The following is a 21,905-nucleotide window of genomic DNA, read 5'->3' as shown; positions in this document are numbered from 1 at the left end:
ATTTCACAGGAATGTTGTGGGGACAAAAATGAACTGAGTAATGAAAGGGCAGTTTGGAAAAAAATAAAGCACTATCAAATTCAAGGTATTAATTCTCCATCGGCATGATCTTTTAAATTTCTAAGGAAGTTTTTGTCAAGGGGCTTTTGAATAATATAATTTGTCAGGTGGATTTCTTCCACTCACATGCTTATTGATCCCTTCAAATAACTCTAGTTGATTAGTGACGCATGATCTTTACAGCTTTTCTTATAAATGGGGTTACACTGGAAATGTTCCAGTTATCCTTCTTGTGAGGCAGCCCTTTTTAATGATAGGTTATGCACTTCTTCTGGGAGTTCCAGCACTTCTCTGAGTTTTGAGAGATATTTGTGGGAGTTAACATACAGTCCCAGTTATTTGTTTACCAGTATTTTGTTATTTTAATTTAAATATTTTACTTTATGATCACCACAGTTTGAGCCTTTCCCCTGATAACATCTCCTAGAGAAAATGATTTAGGTGTTGGGAATCTCTAACATCTTCCTCAGTAATGACTGAACTAAACATGCTGGGAGCTTCTCAATTATCCCCTTCTTGTCCTTAAGTGCATGTTTACCTCCTGCTTGTCAGTTTACCAAACTGAGTCCCTTCCCAGCTTTATTTTTTTGATATTTGAATAATCTGTTGCTATTAGGTTTGGCATCTCTTGCAAAATGTATTTCAAACCCTTTTTGCCCCAACCAATTTCCTATGTGCAGGTGACATATGATGCTCTTCACTCAGGTTAGCTTTTCATTTGTTGAAGGACGATGTTTTTCTTTCTGATATTCTCTTACTCTGCCAATCTGCCATGCAAAGTGTCTCTCTGGTTGCCTTCTAAAATGTTTCTGCTTTAGCAGTTTCCGGGGTCCCATTTAAAAACAAACAGCCTTTCAACTTTTTCAAATTAAAGTCTGCTTTTCTTCATAGCTCGAACAGGTCCCATTTCAGAGACCCTGACATCCTGATCAAAATACACACAGTGGTAAAGTGAGGAGCTCAGATAGCTGGGCAGCATAGTGGCTGGGGAGATGATTGGCAACCAAGCTGCCCGCTCAAGTAAAATCACTGGCAGAAAGATCCCAATTGCTTGAAAACTGGAAATTGGCTTTTTTTCTCCCTGAGTTTTGCCATTAGTTGGAAGGAAATAGAGAAGCAGCATGGTCTACTGGATAAAGCACAGGCCTGGGAGTCAGAAGGACCTGGGTTCTAATCCCAGCTCTGTCACATGACCCGGAGCAAGTCACTTAACTTCTCTGTGCCTCGGTTCCCTCATATGTAAAATGGGGATTAAGACTGTGAGCCCCATGTGGGACATGAACAGTGTCCATCCTGATTATCTTGTATCTACCCCAGTAATTAATACAGTGCCTGGCACATAGTAAGTGCTTAACAAATATGAAAAAAAAAACCCAAGAATTTGGACCAGCAAAATCTTCCCAGGAAGTTTCATTGCCTTTAGAAAAGAGTAACTTTCATTAAAAAGAACAATCAGATCATTATAGGTGTAACTTTTGTGTGCCATATTTATAGCAACAAAATATTCAGAGATAATTATACATAATTGATACATGATTAATACACCATGGTGAGCCTGTTGGTGCTGATGTAGTGAGACAGGTTTAAAATGCATGCAGACAAATTACTTGCAGATACATTCCTTGTTGAATTTAAACCATTGCAGTGTATTAGACACTTATTATTTTCTTCTAAAACTTGATCTACAGTGAATTTCATGCTCATTTCATTGGTGTTTCATGAAAAATATTTAAAACGTTGCATTCTTTCAGCTAATGAAGCATTCTTCCTTCCTTTCTATCCAATCCTCCCACCTTGCCTGTCACACAATCCTCTAATGATATACATACATGCTCAAGAGTTGGGGAAATACTCTCATTAAGAAAAGCATGGATTAGGTTAGGATACAAATGCAGAAGGTATTGCATTTGAGGACATAGTTATAAAATGTCAGGGAACTGAAATCCATCCTCAAAATCTCATAACAAGACCAGGTGAAGGACATTATGGGCAGTGAGAGAGGCAGGAGTTGCTGTCCATCAATTTTTCCCATAGGGTCAAGAGGAAGAACTGGTCCCCTGAGCAAACAAGTCCGGGAAAATCTGTTGTCAGAAATTTTTGGGCTCAAACACCAACTCCCACTCACGTGATTCGGGTGCTACAGCAGATGCATTATTTGATCTTTCCACTCACCAAGTCGAGGGGACGTGATGGTATTGACGTTGATCTTCTCGTTACACACCTCCTGGTGGCACTGTCGGTAGGCAGCTGGTTTGGAGAGGATAGGACACTCACTGCCGTGGCGCCCGGTGACTTTGTGCATACACTGCACTACCCGGGATTGCAGGCCCTTTCCACAGGTTGAGGAGCACTGCCAAAGAGAGGGATGTCCAGATGAGCAGCAGAGTTAACTCTATGCAAGGACCATGCTACAGGGTAGCAATTCCCACTATGAGTTTCTAGCAAGCTACTTTCAGGGCACTGAAATAGTTTAAATGTGGAAGGGATGATGGATTGAATGAGTGGGAGGATAAAGGGTCTCAATCTTGAATCTGTACATCATTTCCATATTCTCATTCCAACTGTCAGTCCTTCCCCAGGAAGTTTCCTACTTAAAATGTGATGACTGGGGTTCTCCAACACTGTGAGCCCGTTGTTGGGTAGGGACCGTCTCTATATATTGCCAACTTGTACTTCCCAAGCGCTTAGTACAGTGCTCTGCACACAGTAAGCGCTCAATAAATATGATTGATTGAATGAATGACTGTAGTTTTAGGGTTTTCTTCTTCTTGGCTCCTTTTCATTCATTCATTCATTCAATCATATTTATTGAGTGCTTACTGTGTGCAGAGCACTGTACTAAGTGCTTGGGAAGTACAAGTTGGCAACATATAGAGACGGTCCCTACCCAACAGTGGGCTCACAGTCTAGAAGGGGGAGACAGACAATAAAACAAAACATATTAACAAAATAAAATAAATAGAATAAATATGTACAAATAAAATAGAGTAATAAATATGAACAAACATATATACGTATATACAGGTGCTGTGGGGAGGGGAAGGAGGTGAGGAGGGGGAGGAGGGGGAGAGGAAGGAGGGGGCTCAGTCTGGGAAGGCCTCCTGGAGGAGATGAGCTCTCAGTAGGGCTTTGAAGGGAGGAAGAGAGCTAGCTTGGCAGATGTGCAGAGAGAGGGCATTCCAGGCCAGGGGGATGACGTGGGCCAGGGGTCGATGGCGGGACAGGTGAGAATGAGGCACAGTGAGTAGATTAGCGGCAGAGGAGCGGAGGGTGTGGGCTGGGCTGTAGAAGGAGAGAAGGGAGGTGAGGTAGGAGGGGGCAAGGTGATGGAGAGCCCTGAAGCCGAGGGTGAGGAGCTTGTGCCTGATGCGTAGGTTGATTGGTAGCCACTGGAGATTTTTGAGGAGGGGAGTAATAAGCCCAGAGTGTTTCTGCACAAAGATGATCTGGGCAGCAGCGTGAAGTACGGATTTAAGTGGGGAGAGACAGGAGGATGGGAGATTGGAGAGGAGGCTGATGCAGTAATCCAGTCACGATAGGATGAGAGATTGAATGAGCAGGGTAGCGGTTTGGATGGAGAGGAAAGGGTGGATCTTGGCAATGTTGCGGAGATGAGACCGGCAGGTTTTGGTGTCTCTCCCAAGCTTGCATGGACCTGGAGGTTTACAGCACAGAGGGAGAAACAGTGGGGAAACTGCCTTGGCTTGGTCACTGTTACAGCTTTTCTATCCTGCTTGGGTGGTGGCGGTTACCTGGAAAGTTTCTTTGCTCAAGCCTGTTATAGGTTTTTTTGTTATCTTTCAGGTCATTTCTCAGCCCAATTCTCAGCATGTTTCCTTCCTCATGAAAAAGGTAAGATAATATTTTCCCTCACAGTATAATATAGTTCTTGTCTCCTCTTTCCCTCCCCTCTCTTTGTCGTGCATTTTGTGTTCTTCAGTACACTGAGAAAAACACCAGGTATCCAAGCTTTTCATCTGAAACTAGTTCCTCCGATTTCCTCAGGCCCTACCCTGCTCTCCAGGGAGCAATTGGAAACGTCTCTCGATTAGTTGCTCTTTTTCTGGCCAGGAAGCCAGTTCTGCTTATGCACTTTCTCTGCTGTTGTTCCACTGCACTTTCCTGTGAGGCTTGTGATTTACCATGTCCGGCGGGCTCTCTGAAAAATTTTAATAAAGCAAAGGCAGCAAATGGAGGGATGCCCCAGATGGAGTTAATAAAGGAGCCTTGTTCAGAAAATAAAGAAATGTGGGGCTGTGAGATTTTGGCAGGAATCCCACCCCCTACTAATGCCACACACACGAAGAGAAAAAGGTTCTGTCAGGATGAAGCAGTGTCACCTGTCTGATTCCCTTTCGGTCCTGAAGTAGACTGAACTTGATGGTAATAGGGTAGGGAGGGTGCACAACAGCCATTCATTAGGCTAAAATCTGTCTGGATGGAATGCACAAACACAGGCCAGCCAAGCTGTAGCCAGAGGGGAAACAATTTAATGATGCTTATTATTCCAACTATGATTACTAAAGAATCACCTAACAGTTTATACTTGTATCATTTCAGGGCTGTTTTATAAGCTTCAGCCAGGGATTATTCACCCCTGCTCTAGTAAATAGATGGCACCCCCAATAGGGAAGGCTAAGAGAAGCAGAGTAGCCTAGTGGAAAGGGCCCAGGACCTTAGTGCTAATCCTGGCCCCTCTGCTGGTCTGCTGTGTGTGTGATCTTGGGCAAGTCACTTAACCTCTCTGTGCCTCAGTTTCTGAATCCACAAACTGGAGATTAAATCCTAGCCCTTCCTACCTAGACTGCAATCCTCATATGGGACAAGGATTGTGTCCAAATTTATAACCTTGTATCTACCCCAGTGCTTAGAATAATGCTTGGTACAGTAAGTGCTTAACAGAGAAGCAGTGTGGCTCAGTGGAAAGATCCCGGGCTTGGTAGTCGGAGGTCATGGGTTCTAATCCTGGCTCTGCCACTTATTAGCTGTGTGACTTTGGGCAAGTCACTTAACTTCTTTGTGCCTCAGTTACCTCATGTGTAAAATGGGGATTAAGACTGTGAGCCCCAAGTGGGACAACCTGATTACCTTGTATCTCCCCAGCGCTTAGAACAGTGCTTTGCACATAGTAAGTGCTTAACAAATACCATTAAAAAATACCATTAAATAAAACAGAAGGAGAAACCAAAGCCCAGGAGGGACTCATTGACGTGGCCTCTAAGAGAGGCTTTTCCTGGGTCTCTAGCCTTCTCTTTCCCCTTAACTTTCTTGTTCGGAAAGGCCATTCATGTGATCTACCCTCAATGTAATCCCCTAACTAAATCTTCAGCTGCCTTGGTAACCACTTAAGGAAAAGGATTACAAACTTAAACCATCTGGCTGTGAAACTCCAAACACACAGTCTATACAGTGACGGGAGGCTCTTGTGATTAGGGGTAGTGACAAAATTCTATCAGAGAATGGTCAGGTAATAGTCGAGTGGAGGAAAGGGGAGATATTTTGCACAAGTACGACTGGCAGCCTAAGGTATATCTTTCTAGAGGGGGCAACCCCCTGCTGTGACCTACCCATTTGTTGTGGCTGGTAGGGCTATCCCAGGGAGTTGGATTTTCTCTCCCAGTGTCCTAGGAAAGGCTGGGATTTCTTTCCTATGAACTATGACAAACTATGACACACATTATATTCCTCCCTATTATATCTCTAGCTGTCTTTTTTATTGAATAGCATTTGTTAAGCTCTTAAGTGTCAAGCACTTTTCTAAGTGCTGGGGTAGACCAATCAATCAATGGCATTTACCGAGCACTTACTATGTGCAGAGCACTGTAATAAGCTCTTGGGACACTACCATACAACAGAATTAGCAGACAGGTTCCCTGTCCATAACAAGTTTACAACCTAGAGGGGGAGACAGACATTATGAAACAATACAACAGAACTAGTAGTCACCTTCCCAGCCCATAACAAGCTACTTAAAAGGGAAGACACTATGAAAGAACTCCAAGTGCTTTCCTATAAACAGAAAGAAAATCTTATGGCATTGAAAACATTTACGACAATGTAACCCCACACATATATTCATTCCCCCCTTTCAGCCCCACAGAACTTATGTACATATCTGTAATTTATCTATTTATATTGATGTCTGTCTTACCCTCTAGACTGCTTTTTTTGGGCAGGGAGTGTGTCTGTTTATTGTTAAACTGTACTCTCCCAAGCTCTTAGTACAGTGCTCTGCACAAAGACGCACTCAACATGTACAACTCAAACTAGAAAAGGACATGGGCAGATGGTGACACCCAGACATCTTGTGAAGTAAGCAGTTTATCTTAAGGGCAACCTGAACCAAATCAAAAATTCTTCTCACATGCCCAGTGAGGATTCAGGTGCTACCCCGAGTCATTATTTTCCTTACTCATACATTAAAGGTTCAAGGTAGATAAAAGGTAACCAAGGTGGACACAGCCTCTGTTTTACATGGGGTTCACAGTCTAAATCGAGTAAGATCTAATCTCCACTTTACAGTGGAGGAAATTGAGGAACAGAAAAGTTAAGTGAGTTGCCCAAGGTCACACAGCAAGCAATTGGCAGAGCTTTGATTAGAACCCAGGTCCTCTGAATCCTAGGCTCTGGGCTCCTTCCACTAGACCATACTCCTCTTCTTGACATTCTGCCTCTCCGAGAACCCATCCAAGTACAGCCTGGATCTTTGTGGGATGTGTTGGGAAGATATGACGTTTCTCTGATCCACACTTTTTATGATAGCTGCTGAATATCTGGAAGGCAAATTATGTCAAAATGTTTGACACACCCTCATTGCCATGGCACGCAAGAGCCTCTCGTTCTGTTCTTTAAGTAAACATTGACCTCCAGGAGAAGTGTTTTGCTTACTCCCTACTGCCAAGTTTGGCATTGCCTGAGTATTAGAAAAGGAGCTAATTCTTTTCCAGGTGTCTTTATTGTGCATGTGAGCGTCAAGGCATTGGCAGGCCTTCCAAAGATGTCATATAAAGCAAATGTGCAGATTTTACAAACTCCCCGCCAGGGGAGGAAATTTTCGATGGAAACACAGTCCAAAAGCATTTCAAGTCCTTTCTTTTGTACTTTAGAATGTTCCTGGTCTTGCCCAACATTATCTGATGTTGACATCATTCTACATTAAGTCAAGACAATTAGAATAGAGGGGACTTGGGTGCAGTAAAGCTCAATATTAACTCTCAGGTCTGCCACTGGTTCATTTTAATTCAGTTGACACACCCTGTCTCTGGCCTGGAATGCCTTCCCTCCTCATATCCTATTTAGAGTTGTTCTCCCCACCTTCAAAGCTTTATTGAATGTAAGCCCGTTTCTAATTGTGGGCAGAGATTGTCTCTATTGCTGAGTTGTACTTTCCAAGAGCTTAATATAGTGCTCTGCACACAGTAAGTGCTCAATAAATATGACTGACTGACTGAATGAATGAAGGCTCAGCTCCTCCAAGAGGCCTACCCTGACTAAGCCCTCATTTCCTCTTCTACCACTCACTTCTGTGTTGCCCTGACTTGCTCCCTTTATTCATCCACCCTCCCAGCCCCACAGAACATAAGTACATAACTGTAATGTATTTATGTTGATGTCTGTCTTCCCCTGTAGACTGTAAGCTTGTTGTGGGCAGGTAAGCACTTAGTACTGTGTTCTACACATAGCAAGCACTTAATAAATATGAATTACTGACTGACTGATCACATCATTAAGACTGGGCAAACTGGGCTCTCTTTCCTCAGGAGCCCCATCACTCCCTTTGGGGCCCACTGGTACTTAATTAATTCTGTAGTATGACCCTTCCCCAATCTTTCCTCCATTGCCCTAGTCCTGGAAGTGCCTAGGCCTTCTGTGCACACTAATGGAAGAAGTGAGGGGCTGAGAATCCTCTGGATTCTCTACCTCAGTCCCAGAATGCCCTTCAATTGCCCTGGCAGAATGAGGATAACTAGGGTTCCCCTGACCACTTTTTAAAACTGGCTTAGAATCAGTTTTAAAGCCAATTTAGAATCTGGGGGCGAAAAGGGCAATTTCAACACCTCTAAGATCTCATTATTCTAAGCTTTCATTATCAATCATTACTTACTGAGTCCTATTCCAGTTTCCTCCCAACAGTCATAAAGGGGGAGTTACAACATATGTAAATTTTTATCATGTGAAAAGAAATACAAAACAGAACCAATACAGTGAGAAACATCATGGCCCAGTGGATAGACCATAGACCTGGGAATCAGAAGGACCTGGGTTCTACTCCCAACTCGGTCACTAGTCTGCTGTGTGACCTTGGGCAAGTCATTTCACTTCCCTGTGCCTTGCTTACCTCTTCTGTAAAATGGGGATGACTGTGAGCCCCATGAGGGACAGGGACTGTGTCCAACCTGATTTGCTTGTATAGACCCCAGCACTTAGTTACAATGCCTGGCACATATTAAGCACTAACAAATACCACAATTATTATTAGTGGGATTTGACTGTAAAATCACCTCAGACTATCTGTCCTAGTTTAGCACCATGCAGTACAGGCTGCCCAGAAATCACTCACAGGATTCAGGCTACTGGGTGCCATCTCTTTTTGCACAGAATTTGGTTATAGAAACTCTAATTTCTCAGGCCTTTAAATGTCCTTATTACTAGGTTGTACTGTGTCCAGTTTCTAGACTTGCATCTTGCACCTACCCCAGTGCTTAGTACATGCCTGGCACACAGAAAGCACTTAATAAACACCATAAAAAACTACATGCTGCAGCTTGTTCAGTTACTCTCAAGGCCAGTCTGCTTGAATCTGTATTCTCTTTGGGAGCTGAACTCCAGTGAACTCTCCCAAAGATGACAGTATCTTTGCCCATCTGCAGATGTCATGTAGGCAGGGAATGTATCTGTTAACTGTTGTATTGTTCCCTCCCAAGCGCTTAGTACAGTGCTCTGCATACAGAAAGTGTTCAATAAATATGATTGACTGAGTGACTGATTATGCCTGGTATGTGAAAGGGCATAGACCTTAAAACCAAGCTCAAGACCAAGTTTAGAAATACTAGCAGATTTTATCCTTCTCCATCTTCTCCTGGGCTCTCTCTGGCAGGTGTGAACAATCAGCTTTGCCCAACAAGCAGTATTCGTATGGGCAGTGGAGCGAAATTCACACATGTAATTTCAAAGGCTGCCTTTCAATGGTAGGCCAACTTGAGCCAAAACAGATTAACTTTATGTGACGTTTTGTTTTCAAAGCTCAAGACATTGGTGAATCTAAGGTCTCTGCATAAAGAGCTTGATGGTTTGCAATGCTTATTTCTGTCAGCTTCCACTGACTGTTGCACCTTTAATTAAGCACCAAGGAATGAGATTCTTGAGTTTTACTGATAGGATCTAATTAGCCCAAAGCACTCATGTTAACTTATAGTTCAGACTCTCCACATCCACAAAAATAGGCTTATTATGGGAACATATCTGGTCTTGCCAGGAGCAAGTTTTCAATCATGGACATTTTTTGCTGAAATGTCTTTCATTCATTTACTATATCTCCTGGAGACTCAGTTTATTTATTCTGAAATGGGAGTAGTAATAAATTATCAGAGAAAATGCTTATGCTTGACAAGTTGGTGTCTCAGAACATCATGACAAGTACAACTTCTTATTTTCCCCAAATGCCTAGAGCTGTGCTTTAAAAATCAAAGACTGGGAGACTTGAGGAACCAGATGGGGCTGGCATTTCTACCAGATCTAGGATCGGGGCTTTACCTTAGACTGCTGCTGCACAGGACAGAATAGTCTGGAACTCATTGACTGGATGAAAGGAGCAAGTTATGGCATTACAGAAAAGCTCCATGGGAAAAAAAAGACCAAAAGAGTCCAGAGATAACTGGACTGATCTGGAGAGTTGAATTACTTTTGTTGTTGAGGCAAACTTTACCACAGAATTTAAGAAGGTGATTAAGAGACAGATGGGCAAACACACACAGGCAAACAGAGACAGAGAAAGAGAAACAGAAAAATATGAGGAGGATATAAACAGAGAGATAGACAGAGGCATGCTGAGACAGAGATAGAGACAGATAGACACTGATCCAGAGACAGACAGAAAAACAAGCATTACATATGGAAGACATGAGGGTGCTACTGGTTTATTTGGATTCCTGATCTAGCCTGATGACAATGTGATTGAACTACTATGCCTCAGCACAGGATCAAGACTTGGAAATTCGTCCAAATCCTAGGATTCTGCCCTGCTATGGAGGAGAAGCCAAATGAACTTGGTAGGGCACTTCATTTCTCTCTTTGTTCCACTTCTCTTATCCACAGAATCTGAATTATTATAGTGCCTGACCTCAAGGTTATTTTCAGAATTAGCTAATCAATGATTGTAAAAATGCTTTGAGAAAATGTGCTCTGTATCAATGTTCAATTATTACAGCCACCTGATTCCATGGCCTCTGGGCGCTCAAACAGAGGTTTGAGTGTGTTCTGAGTCAATAAAGACATTTAAAGGAGGTTGGGTTAGAGTTTACATGAAAAAAAGTGAAAAATAAAGTCCATAATAGATTATTGTTTCATTTACTCTGCTGGCTGACTCTGGTCATTCATTTACCCTGCCTCCAGCCTGTCTGTCCCAGGTTCTTGGATGTCTGATGAAATTAAGGAAACAGTGAATAATTACACTAACTCTACTTTCTGTGTGGGTGCCTGGCTGCAGCCCAAGGTGAAGAAAAACACTTGGCTTGTGAATGTTAACTCTTCAAAAGTATTTTTGACAGGTTTCACCCGATTTGGATAAGAACAATGAAAACTTCTGACACTTAAAAGGAGGTATTTAAATGAGACAAAAGAATTTACCCTACCTATCCAACATTCAAACTCATCCAGAGAAAATTGAAGAAAACAAAAACAAAAAAATTCCATCTTCTTACACTTCTATTAATTTCCAGCTGCTTTCTTTTGGTGTTGCTCTTCTCAGTCACACTCAAAGTTCTTCTCTCCCCACAATTTCCACTAACTTTTGGTTTTCCAATCTGAAGGTTTAGCACAGGCCTCCACAGCCAAATCTCAAAACTCAGATCTCAAATCTCAAATCTCAGATTGTCTTAGGCATCTGTAATTGTCTTTACTCTGTATTGCTTTAATGTCTAGACCAATTGGGAGATTTCTAACAATTATTAACATTATTATTTTGAATGATTGTTACCTACTTACAGTGCTCAAAGCATTGAACCAGTCCCTGAGGTAACTACACTGAACTCAATTAAGACAGATCCCTGAAACTACCTCCTGTAAAGAAGTCCCCTGCCACTGATATCCTCTTCCCGAATTAAATGCTTAGCTGGGAGAAGCCTGTAAGGGGAGAATTTTTCCTGGCAACTTCTTTTTTCCTTTAATTACCCAAGTCAATTGCTTCTCATTTGTAAAATGGGGATTATGAGTCTGAGCCCAATATGGGACAGGGACTATGTCCAACCTGATTAACTTATATCTACCCTAGTGCTTAGAACAGTGCTTGGTACATAGTAAGCACTTAAGTTCTATAACAAATACCATTCTGCAATCCAGCAGTGTTGTCACACTTACATTAGTAGTGTGGCTCAAGATTATTCTTAAAACCAAGACCCTAAATAATCCATAACCCACAATGATGAGCTGTTAATCTAAAGTGTAAATATTTTGCAGTCACATATAATGGGACCCTGAGGAGAGGTTAAAAAAAAACCCAACAAGAACCTGTCCGCATATTATAAGCAATCTCAGGAATCAGCTGGCATTCCATTTGAAATACATTCCTAGATGTCTGTGATTCCATTCATGAAAACTACTACCACTGGTTGAAAGAAACAAGAGTTGTACATGGAATGAGCCATATCCCTCTTCTTCTGTTAACAGGCAGATGGTTTTTCAAAAGGATCTGGAAATGAAGAGGTGGTGGCAGGTGCAGGGAGGATGTGACCCTAACCCCGGATAACCTCTAGGTATCCAATGCCACAAAGTAACAGCATATGAAACCAAATTTTATGAAAATCAAAGAATTAAAAAAATGTGATTAACTACAATTCTTTTCAGCTAAAGCTAGCAGGGTCATTTTATAATGAAAACGATGGACCCTATGGTAACAATGAAGTAATGAAGTATGAAGTATGAGTGGCCAAGCATCTTGCCAAAGGTGACCGCAACAGGTGAACCATTGGTTTGCAGGGAATACTGCTCCACTTCTCCCCTTTTGCAGTAGGAAGGATGTATAGGTCCCTTCCAAAGGAGGGTCAGGTGTACTTCAGACAAGGGTCAAGGCACTAAGAAACACATTCAATAGGGAGCAGTAAAGCACCTAATGCCCCTTAATGAAGAACAGAGTTGCACTGCTGTTGAAGTCCACTACAAAGTAACACAAAAACATTTCAGGGACCAGAAACTAAATCAAAAGCCATCTAGGACCATTACTCAATGGATATGCTCTTATGGAATATGCTCTTGAGCTGGTGTAGAAAATCTCTGTGATTTTCCTTTAGCTTCTAACCTCCAGTCATGGACATGAACCAGGAACCTCAACTGGATGATTAAGTCCCTCAGAAATAAAAATTAGGGTGCTTTCCTCAACTTGAAAACAGTCTTAAACTTCAATGATTCTCCACTGAAGATCTGGTAAGATGGACTGATATCAGAAGTGGGGGTCTGACACTAGAAAGTACACAGGGCAGCGGATCTTGCTGGTTTCTGACCTGGGTGAGAGTAAGGAGGGCTCGGATAGCTTGGAGCAGGACTTGAACAAGAAGTATTTTGCCTCAGGTTGGGGAGGTGAATTTGAATGTGCCGGTCACGTGAGTCTATGTTTTTATAACAAACTGATGGCCAAGAGGGCCTAGAGTGAGGACCAAAAGATGCAAAGCCTTTGTGTTGGCTTTGTGAAGGCACCTGCTTAATCGAAGTTGTCACCCATTTTCAAATCTCCTGACAAAAAAAGTGTCAGATCTTTATGTTGAAGAAACTGAATGAAAGCACATTCCTTGAGATTTGGAAATCAAGACTCAATCCTTCCAAAGAACCCAGAATTTCTTGGCATTTGCTCTGTACCCTCAGGGGACAGTGTGTCTCCTATAATGTACTACTGCCTTCCCTGTGGCAGGCTCAGCCAAAAAAAAAAAAAAAAAACCCACACCCTTCCAGAATATTACTTATTGACATCCTTCCAAACTCATTTCCTTCTAATTAGAAATTTCTTATTACCTCAGTAGTGATTAGCAACTACTAGTCACAGACATAAAACAGTTCAAAACTTGGCATTAAAGTAAATTAGATTTTTTTCCTTCTTCCTGGAAATAGCATATCATTGGCTAACAAAATGATTATGAAGCATTTGGCAACCTCTGATATTTGGGATGGACAGGTGGCTATAAGTACTGTTTTCAAACGAGCATGGTAAATACTTGACTTACTAGGCAGCCACAGGAGGTCTCAAATGCTTTCTCTGGCAACTTTCTTTTTCCTTACCAAGATCATGTCATTGACTAGGGATGAAATAAGTATCTTTGCAATACATGTCCCAGCTAGGGTTCTAAACAGCACAGAGAAGTGAAGTGACTTGCCCAAAGTCACCCAGCTGGTAAGTGGAGGAGCTGGGATTAGAACCCATGACCTGTGACTCCCAAGTCCATGCTCTTTCCACTAAGCCAAGCTGCTTCTCTATCCACAATCCTATCTCTACCATCTATCTATTCTCTTATCCACAAGGTGTTTCTTCTCTCTCTCTCTCTCTCTCTCTCTCTCTCTCTCTCTCTCTCTCTCTCTCTCTCTCTCCCCCAACACACTTTATTTCCTGTTGTCTGTTACCATAGGTTTACCACTTACCCCACTTACCAGGGTGCCAGAAACTATTCTTCTAGGTTCTTACTGAACAAAAGCACTAAATAAAATGAGCTATGAGGAAAAAAATAAAATAAAAATGATTTCATCCATCCTAAAACACAACTTCCAGCAGAGAATGAAAGTTTCCTATTTGAATTTACTCCTGATTCAAAGTAATGATAATAATAACAATAATGATAATAATAACTATCATACTTGTTAAGCACTTACTATGTGCCAAGCACTGTATTAAGAACTGGGGTAGATTCAAGATAATCAGGTTGGACACAATTCCTGTCCCACACAGAGGTCACAGTCTAAATAGGAAGGAGTACAACTGAAACCCCATTTTACAGATGAGGAAATAGAGGCACAGAGAAGTTAAGTGACTTCTCAAATGCATACTCAATGGTGTTGAATGCTTATCTCCTCTAGAACATAAAGTTAATTCAGGCTACAACAGCGCCCATCCATTTTAGCTGGTAAAGCAATGCCCATTTTCACCATTCAACCCAGTCCTGACTGTGTTCCCTGCTCTTGCTCCCACCCTGACACTAGAGAAGACATCCAGGGAATACCGGTGGATCCTGGGAGTGGATTACGTATAAAATGGCGTACGTTAAGAGGTGGCACCATCTTTTCTTTTAAGATGGACCTAGCTGCTTCAAGAATGGGAGACTGCATTGACATTGTCCTGTCCTGGTTCTTTTCCTATCCCTCTGGCCTCTTTTTTCAGTCTCAGTCTCATATTCTTTTCTGTTTCTTTTACAGGCTCCTCCTCTGCCTCCCACCCCCTAACTGTGGAAGTCTCTAAAGTCCCTATTTTCCATCTACATTCACTCCCTTGGAGAACTCATTTGCTCCCAAGGCTTCAACTACTATTTCTATGTCCCTGATTCTCAAATCTACATCTCCAACCCTGATCTCTCGCCCTCTCTGCAGTCTCATATTTCCTCCTGCCTTCAAGACATCCCTACTTGGATGTCCCACTGACACCTCAAACTTAACATGTCAAAACAGTACTTCTTATCATCCCACCCCAAACCCTGCCCTCCCCCTGATTTCCCCTCACTTTAGACAGCACCACCATCCTTCCTGTCTCACAAGCATGTAACCTTGGAGTTATACTTGACTTATCTCTTTCATTCAACATATTCAATCTATCACTAAACCTGTTTTAACCTTCACAACATCGCTAAAATCCTCCTTTCCTCTTCATCCAAACTGCTATCATGTTAATCCAAGTATTTATCCTAGCCCACCTTGATTGCTGTATTAGCCTCCTTGCTGATCTCCCAGTCTCCTGTCTCTCCCCACTCAATTCCATAATTCATTCGCTGCTGGATCACTTTTCTACAAAAATGTTCAGTCCATGTTTCCCCACTCCTCAAGAACCTCCAGTGGTTGCCCATCCATCTTCACATCAAACAGAAACTCCTAAACATTGGATTTAAAGCATTCAATAACCTTTCCCCCTCCTACCTAACCTCACTGCTCTCCTACTACAACCCAGCCAGAACACTTTGCTATTGTAATGACAACTTACTCACGTTATCTCAATATCGGCTATCTCTCCTCCGATCTCTTGCCCATGTCTAGTCCGTCTTGGAATGCCCTCCTTCTTCATATCTGATAATCACTCTCTCCACCTTCAAAGCCTTACTGTAGGCACATCTCCTCCAAGAGCCTTCTCTTCCTCTTCTCCCACTCCCTTCAGCGTCACTCTGATTTACTCCTTTAATTCACCCCTACTTTGGCTCCACAACACTTATGTACATATCCATAATTTATGTACTTATATTAACATCTGTCTCCCCTCTAGACCATAAGCTCGTTGTGGGCAGGGAATGTGTCTACCAACTCTGTCATATTGTTATACTGTACTCTCCCAAGTGCTTAGTACAATGCTTTGCACAGAGTAAGCGTTCAGTGAATACAATTGATGGATTCAATCCAGTTCTCCCAGAAGCAATAATCAGAGAGACCCTCCCCTCCATTAGCTTAATCAGGAGTGTTCTTTCATTTTCATATTCACTGGTGTCAGTAAGTACATGAGCTTTCCTTGGATAAAGCCTGTTGGTTTAATCTTAATCTCATCAGACACCTCCCTGAATGTAAGTGATTAGAAAACTTCCTTTTTATTCCTTCCAGAAAGACAGTCTTATTCAGTCATACTCTGGAATTTTTAAGGTTTTAAAAATGTTATTTCACCTGCTAATATGCAGGGTAATTTGTTTTGGCTGACTCGGGCTGTATGTGACTACTTAGTAATAATATAATGGTCAATACTCTGAATTCTCTGATACAAATTCTTGGCTGTAGATAAATACACACTTGGTTCTTGCACTAGACCCTTAATGTGTTTTCTTTCATCAACACCATGGGCTTTCCATATGTTTGCTACCTAAGGGGATATATTTACAATTATTTTCTTTACTGATGAAAACTTGAAAAGATAAGCAGGCTGAGGGCCAAATACCTCAGTTTCACTGGATTCTGATCAATGACAACAATGGTCAGGCTTAGAGTTTGGAAAGCAGTTGCTCTTCTGTAGCAGACAGGGCATTCTTGAGCACAAGGCCAATTTTCCCCCTCTTATTTGTTTAAATCTAGTATAGCACTACTGATAAGATAAAATGAAACTGGAAGAGGGTAACCCTGGAAAATTTCAGCCCATTACACAACTATGAAACCAACAGTGCAAATATCTTTGATGGATGCTATGTTTTTACGTAAATAACATGCTTTCATATCAGATGGTTGGAATTACTAACGGTTCAGAAAGTATGTTTCCCTTAAGAGGAGACTGAAAATGAGGTGTGCAGAAAAGAGAGATAATGCATCATGGCCCTTCATTAAGCTTTATTTAAATTATAGGTCATCTTTCATTACTGGGTAAAATTTTGCTGGCTAGCTTTCTTTCCAATGTGCTGGGACTTATTTTCTCAGACATAATAATAATTGTGGTATTTATTAAGCACTTATTACGTGTGTACCAAGCACTGTACAAAGTACTGGGGTAGGCAATTAGGTTGCATATAGTCTCTGTCCCTCCCACAAGAGGCTCACAGTGTAAGTTATACTGATCCATCGATAAACAAAATGGGAATGTTAATGTAACGGCATGATATTCAGTAGGAATTGTGTATTTCATGAAAGCTAGATGAAACAGGATCTGACGATGCTCAGTGGAAATTCTTTTCCACATTTTAAAAGCTTAGATAATTTTTTTCCCTGCTCCTACCTTCTGGTTTTCAACAGGGGCTCAAATGGAACAAACCAAAGACTGGCCCCATGAGGTTCCACACTCAAATGTACTAACTTGTCAGTTTTAGAGGATTTGAGTCCACTTATAAATGAATCTCATCCCAAATGCCTTTTTCACTCCCCATTTTTCTACTGCTATATCACTTACTATAGCTCTTTCCATTTACCAAATGGACAAATAAGGCCTCATATAAGCAAGAAATGCATATACACACAATCCAATCCTGTTCTATGACTTTTCACTTCAGTGTAAAAATTATGTCCAGTTCTCCTTGGAATCTTTCCTTCCCTCTATCCTGGGTTTAAGCATCCCAGGGATATTAGTAAGAATGACCAAGAAAAATCAGCTTTATGGACAGTGTGACACAGTAAACTTCCCCGCCTTGGCAATGGGACTGGGTCCTGGTCTCTTTTAGAATAGGCCATTGCCCCAAACCGCCAGAGATAATAATAACTGTGGTATCTGTCAAGAGCATTTCCTGTGCCAAGCACTCTACTAAGCGAGGGGAGAGATAAACTGTAAGCAAATAGAAATCATTCCACACCCTACATGGGGCTCACAGACTAAGCAGGGAAGAGGATAGATGCCCTATCTCCATTTTTACAATGAGGAAACAGTGGCCCAGGAAAGTTAGGTGCTTGTCCAAGATCATACAGCAGGCAAGGGACAGAGGTGGCATTAGAACCCAGATTTTCCTGACTCCCAGAACGATGCATTTTCCAATGGGCCACAATGCTTCTAAAACTCTTCCTGATTGATAATGCCATAGCCCTTTTTTATGGCATTTGTTAAGTGCTTACTTTGTGCCAGGCACTGTACCAAGCGCTAGAGTAGATACAAGATAATCAGGTTGGATACAGTCTAGGTGGCACACGGTCTTCACAGTGTCAATCCCCAATTTACAGATGAGGTAACTAAGGCACAGAGAAGTGAAGTGACTTGCCCCAGATCCTACTGCAGATAAGTGGTAGAGCTGGGATTAGAACTCTGATCCTTCCGATTCCCAGGCCCCTGCTCTATCCACTATGGTTCTCCAGCCTACCTACCCAACCCCTTCCATCTCTTTGCCACAAACCTGATGTGATCCAGCAATGAATGGGTTTGATATGTTTGCACTGTAGATCTTCTTACATGTCTAGCTCGGCCAATTTTCACACACATTTATGAGGCTCTTGTGATGGCCTGGTAATCCGAGCCCACCTCTGGATGTGCCGGGGGCTGAAGCCAACGTTATGCATAGGGTGGCCAAATTGGCACCCTTAACTATCTAGCTCTGGGTTCTGAGCTGTATTAAATTTCCTTTCTAATTCATGTAAAGCAATGAATTTCTTCCACAGAGACTCAAATGACGTTGGTAGGAACTTCTCTGTGTGGAACATATGGAAAGCAGTACAGCAGTCAGGGTCTTGGAGGTCAACAGCAGGTGCTAAGTTTGGAAAGAAAGGCATTTCACTGGGTAGGTTGTAACCACTTCTCGGATTTAGGGGCCCATAAAAGTGGGAGGTTCTTGACCTCAGAGTCTCTAGGCTGTAAGGGAAGGATCGAATTGCACAAAAGAGACAGATTACCTTAGACCAGTCTCCTGTTTTCCACTCGTAGCAGCCCGTGTAGTCCTCACAAGCATCTTCTTCCCTTGGCCTTGTAGCTGCATCACATTTCCCTTGAGAGTTGGTGCAAGTTACCGTGCGCTTCTGAGTCCCCTTGCCACAGTCTGCGGAACACTGAAAGACACCGTGAATTGGCCTCCTGATTTGTCTAGCCAGTGACTCTCCATTATACAAGACACAGTAATTCAATGTGTGGAGGAACCAGTAGCTTCTCTTCTTTCTCCCCTTCCCTCTTGCTATCCTAGGCCCCCCAGGCCCTTTATCTGGTCCTGCTAACCCTCTCATCCAGTCTTCATGACTGCTGCAGCCCAGCTGCTTTTATTGAAGAAATTGATAACAATAAAATGGTTGAAGGATAGGCACCTAATGTCAGAGAGCAATAGGGGGAAGTCTAACCCTCAAGCACAAATTAATACTTACAGAAAGTGTGCTGAGAGGAGAACCTGCCTTGGTAACCTTGAGAGCAATAGGACACCTCATCTTCCCACCCAAATCCTGTCCACCTCCTGACTTTCTCATCTCTGTAGGCAACACCACTACCTTCCCTGTCTCACAAACCCACAACCTTGGCACTACTGATCCCTTAGTACAGTGTTTTGCATACAATAAGTACTCAGTAAATATCATTGATTAATTACCTTCAACTCACCTCTCATTCATATTCATATTCAAATCCTGTTTCCCTTCACATCTCTAAAGTTCACCCTTTCTTCTCCATCCAAACTGATACCATGCTGAACCAAGCACCTATTATATATCCTGTCCCGGTTACTGCATCAGCCCCTTCGCTGTGCGCTCTGCCTCCTGTCTCTTTCCCTTTCACACTATACTTCACTCTGCTGCCCAGGTCATTTTTCTTAAAAAACACTTTCATTCATTCATTCAATCATATTTATTGAGAGCTAGGGCTTCCAGTTTAGAAGGAGGGGAAGAGGAGGGGTGCCTAGAAGGTGGGGGGAGTCTAGATCTCCCCACTCCTCAAGAACCTCCAGTGGTTGCCCACCCACCTCTACATCAAACAGAAACTCCTTGCCATTGGTTTCAAGGCACTTAATCAGCTTGCCCCCTTCTACCTTACGTTGCTGATTTCCTACTACAACCCAAATTGCAAGCTTCTAACCCCAATGTACTCATTTATCGCAATCTAGTCTATCTTGTCACTGACCTAGTTCATGTCCTTCCTTTTTACTAATCAATCAGTTGTATCTATTGAGCACTTACTGTGTGCAGGACATTGTACTAAGTGCTTGGGAGAGTACAACACAACAATATAATAGACATATTCTCTGCCCATAAAGAGCCATGGCCTGGAACTCCTCTCCCTTCCTCTATGGCAGAACATCACTCTCCGCACCTTCAAAGGCTTTCTAAAATCACATTTCCTCCAAGACCCCTTCCCTGGCTAAACCCTTATTTCCCTTACTCCCTCTCCCTCTGTGTTGCCTATGCCTTCCAATCTGTAATCATTAAGCACCCTCAGCCCCCAGCACTTGCAAACATACCCTCAATTTATTTATTCATTTTAATATCTGTATCCTCCTCTAGACTGTTTTTGCTTGACCCTATATTAAGGAAAAATTGTGTCATAGTGTCCTGTGTCTGATACTGCACTAATAATGATAATAATAATGGTATTTGTTTAGCGCTTACTTTGTGCCAAGCACTGTTCTAAGCACTGGGGGTAGATACAAGGTAATCAGGTTGTCCCATGAGGAGCTCACAGTCTTAATCCCCATTTTACAGATGAGGAAACTGAGGCACAGAGAAGTTAAGTGATTTGACCAAAGCTACACAGCAGACAAGTGGCGGAACTGGGATTAGAACCCATGACCTCTGACTCCCAAGCCCATGCTCTTTCCACTAAGCAATGCTGCTTCTCAAATACATAAGATCGTGTTTTCCAACACGACAATGCACTGCACCCACACAGATGAGTGTTGTTGGAAGAATGCTCCATAATTCAGGCATTATGTTCTATCAAAAATTTGTGATGAAAACACAGTTCTGGTAAAAATGAGTGCATACGCATTTCACACTCCATCTCCTTAACTAATATTGCTGTGCTGGAATCCTTCTTGTGATGCAAACCTCACAGGCCACATGTTACAATGAATATGGTCTTCCCATTTAGTAATCCTCTGCAATTCAGAGGGCTAGAGGGAGGTTTTCATTAAATTACTGCTAGAGACCTGGAGTTATTGGTCAAAAATGGGGATGGGGTGGTAATAATAATGGTGGTATTTAAGTGCTTACTTTGTGCCAAGCACTGTTCTAGGCACAGGGGTAGATACAAAGTAATCAGGTTGTCCCACATGGGGCTCACGGTCTTAATCCCCATTTTGCAGATGAGGTAACTAAGGCACAGAGAAGTTTAGTGATTTGTCCTAAGTCACACAGCTGACAAGTGGTGGACCCAGGATTAGAACCCATGACCTCTGACTCCCAAGCCCATGCTCTTTGACTAAGCCACACTGCTTCTCTAATGTGTTCCATGCATCAGACTGACCTCCTTATCTAGCAATGGCATTAAATATTGTTGGGGTGACATTGTTGGGGTGGCTCTTGTATGAGCTTCAAACAGGCAGTTTAGCTCTCTCAAAAAATGACAAGGTGAGAGCATGGCAAGCAAGTAGAAGTACTTTTAAATGTGTCATAAGGAAGTGTCTGGCAAATATGGAAACCTTCCATTGGATTAACTTCATTTGAAAACTGACCATTTAACCAAAGTCCTTATCAGTGTCACGAAGAACCTCCCAGGACCATGATCCCCCTTCTAGACCATGAGCCTGTTGTTGGGTAGGGACCATCTCTAAATGTTGCCGACTTGTACTTCCCAAGCACTTAGTACACAGTGCTCTGTACACAGTAAGTGCTTAATAAATAGGATTGAATAAATGAATGAAAGATCTATGTTTCTTTTATGCTAAGGTGACAAGGGGCTGGGTATTATCACACAGGGCAACAAGGATTCTTCCATTTCCTGAGAATTCTGAGAAATTTTAGGTAGAGCCTTTCCTTGTTACACAACCTCAGAGAGACACCAATATGATGATTTCAATTTTTGTGTTTTAGACTCTTCTAATTCATTCAAAAGGAACCAAGAGTGGAGTATGGGTTTTCTTGAACTGTAGGAA

The 21,905-nt window shown here is 42.2% G+C and overlaps 1 protein-coding gene and 1 non-coding gene across 2 annotated transcripts in view; both read right to left on the bottom strand.

The window, feature by feature from the left end:
• ADAMTS17 (ADAM metallopeptidase with thrombospondin type 1 motif 17) overlaps positions 1-21,905 on the bottom strand; it is a 389,768-nt gene that overhangs the window by 4,671 nt on the left and 363,192 nt on the right. The window contains exons 20-21 of the mRNA XM_038746936.1: positions 18,733-18,885; positions 2,233-2,410 (exon numbers count right to left, since the gene is read on the bottom strand). Coding sequence (XP_038602864.1) covers positions 2,233-2,410; positions 18,733-18,885 — 331 coding nt within the window. The remainder of the gene's footprint in view (positions 1-2,232; positions 2,411-18,732; positions 18,886-21,905) is intronic.
• LOC119929086 lies at positions 6,340-6,489 on the bottom strand. The gene has a single exon (XR_005451228.1). It is a non-coding gene; the product is annotated as a U12 minor spliceosomal RNA (small nuclear RNA).

Source organism: Tachyglossus aculeatus, chromosome 5, assembly GCF_015852505.1.
Source record: "Tachyglossus aculeatus isolate mTacAcu1 chromosome 5, mTacAcu1.pri, whole genome shotgun sequence".
NCBI classification, from domain to species: Eukaryota; Metazoa; Chordata; class Mammalia; order Monotremata; family Tachyglossidae; genus Tachyglossus; species Tachyglossus aculeatus.
This window is presented reverse-complemented; position numbering and strand designations above follow the sequence as displayed.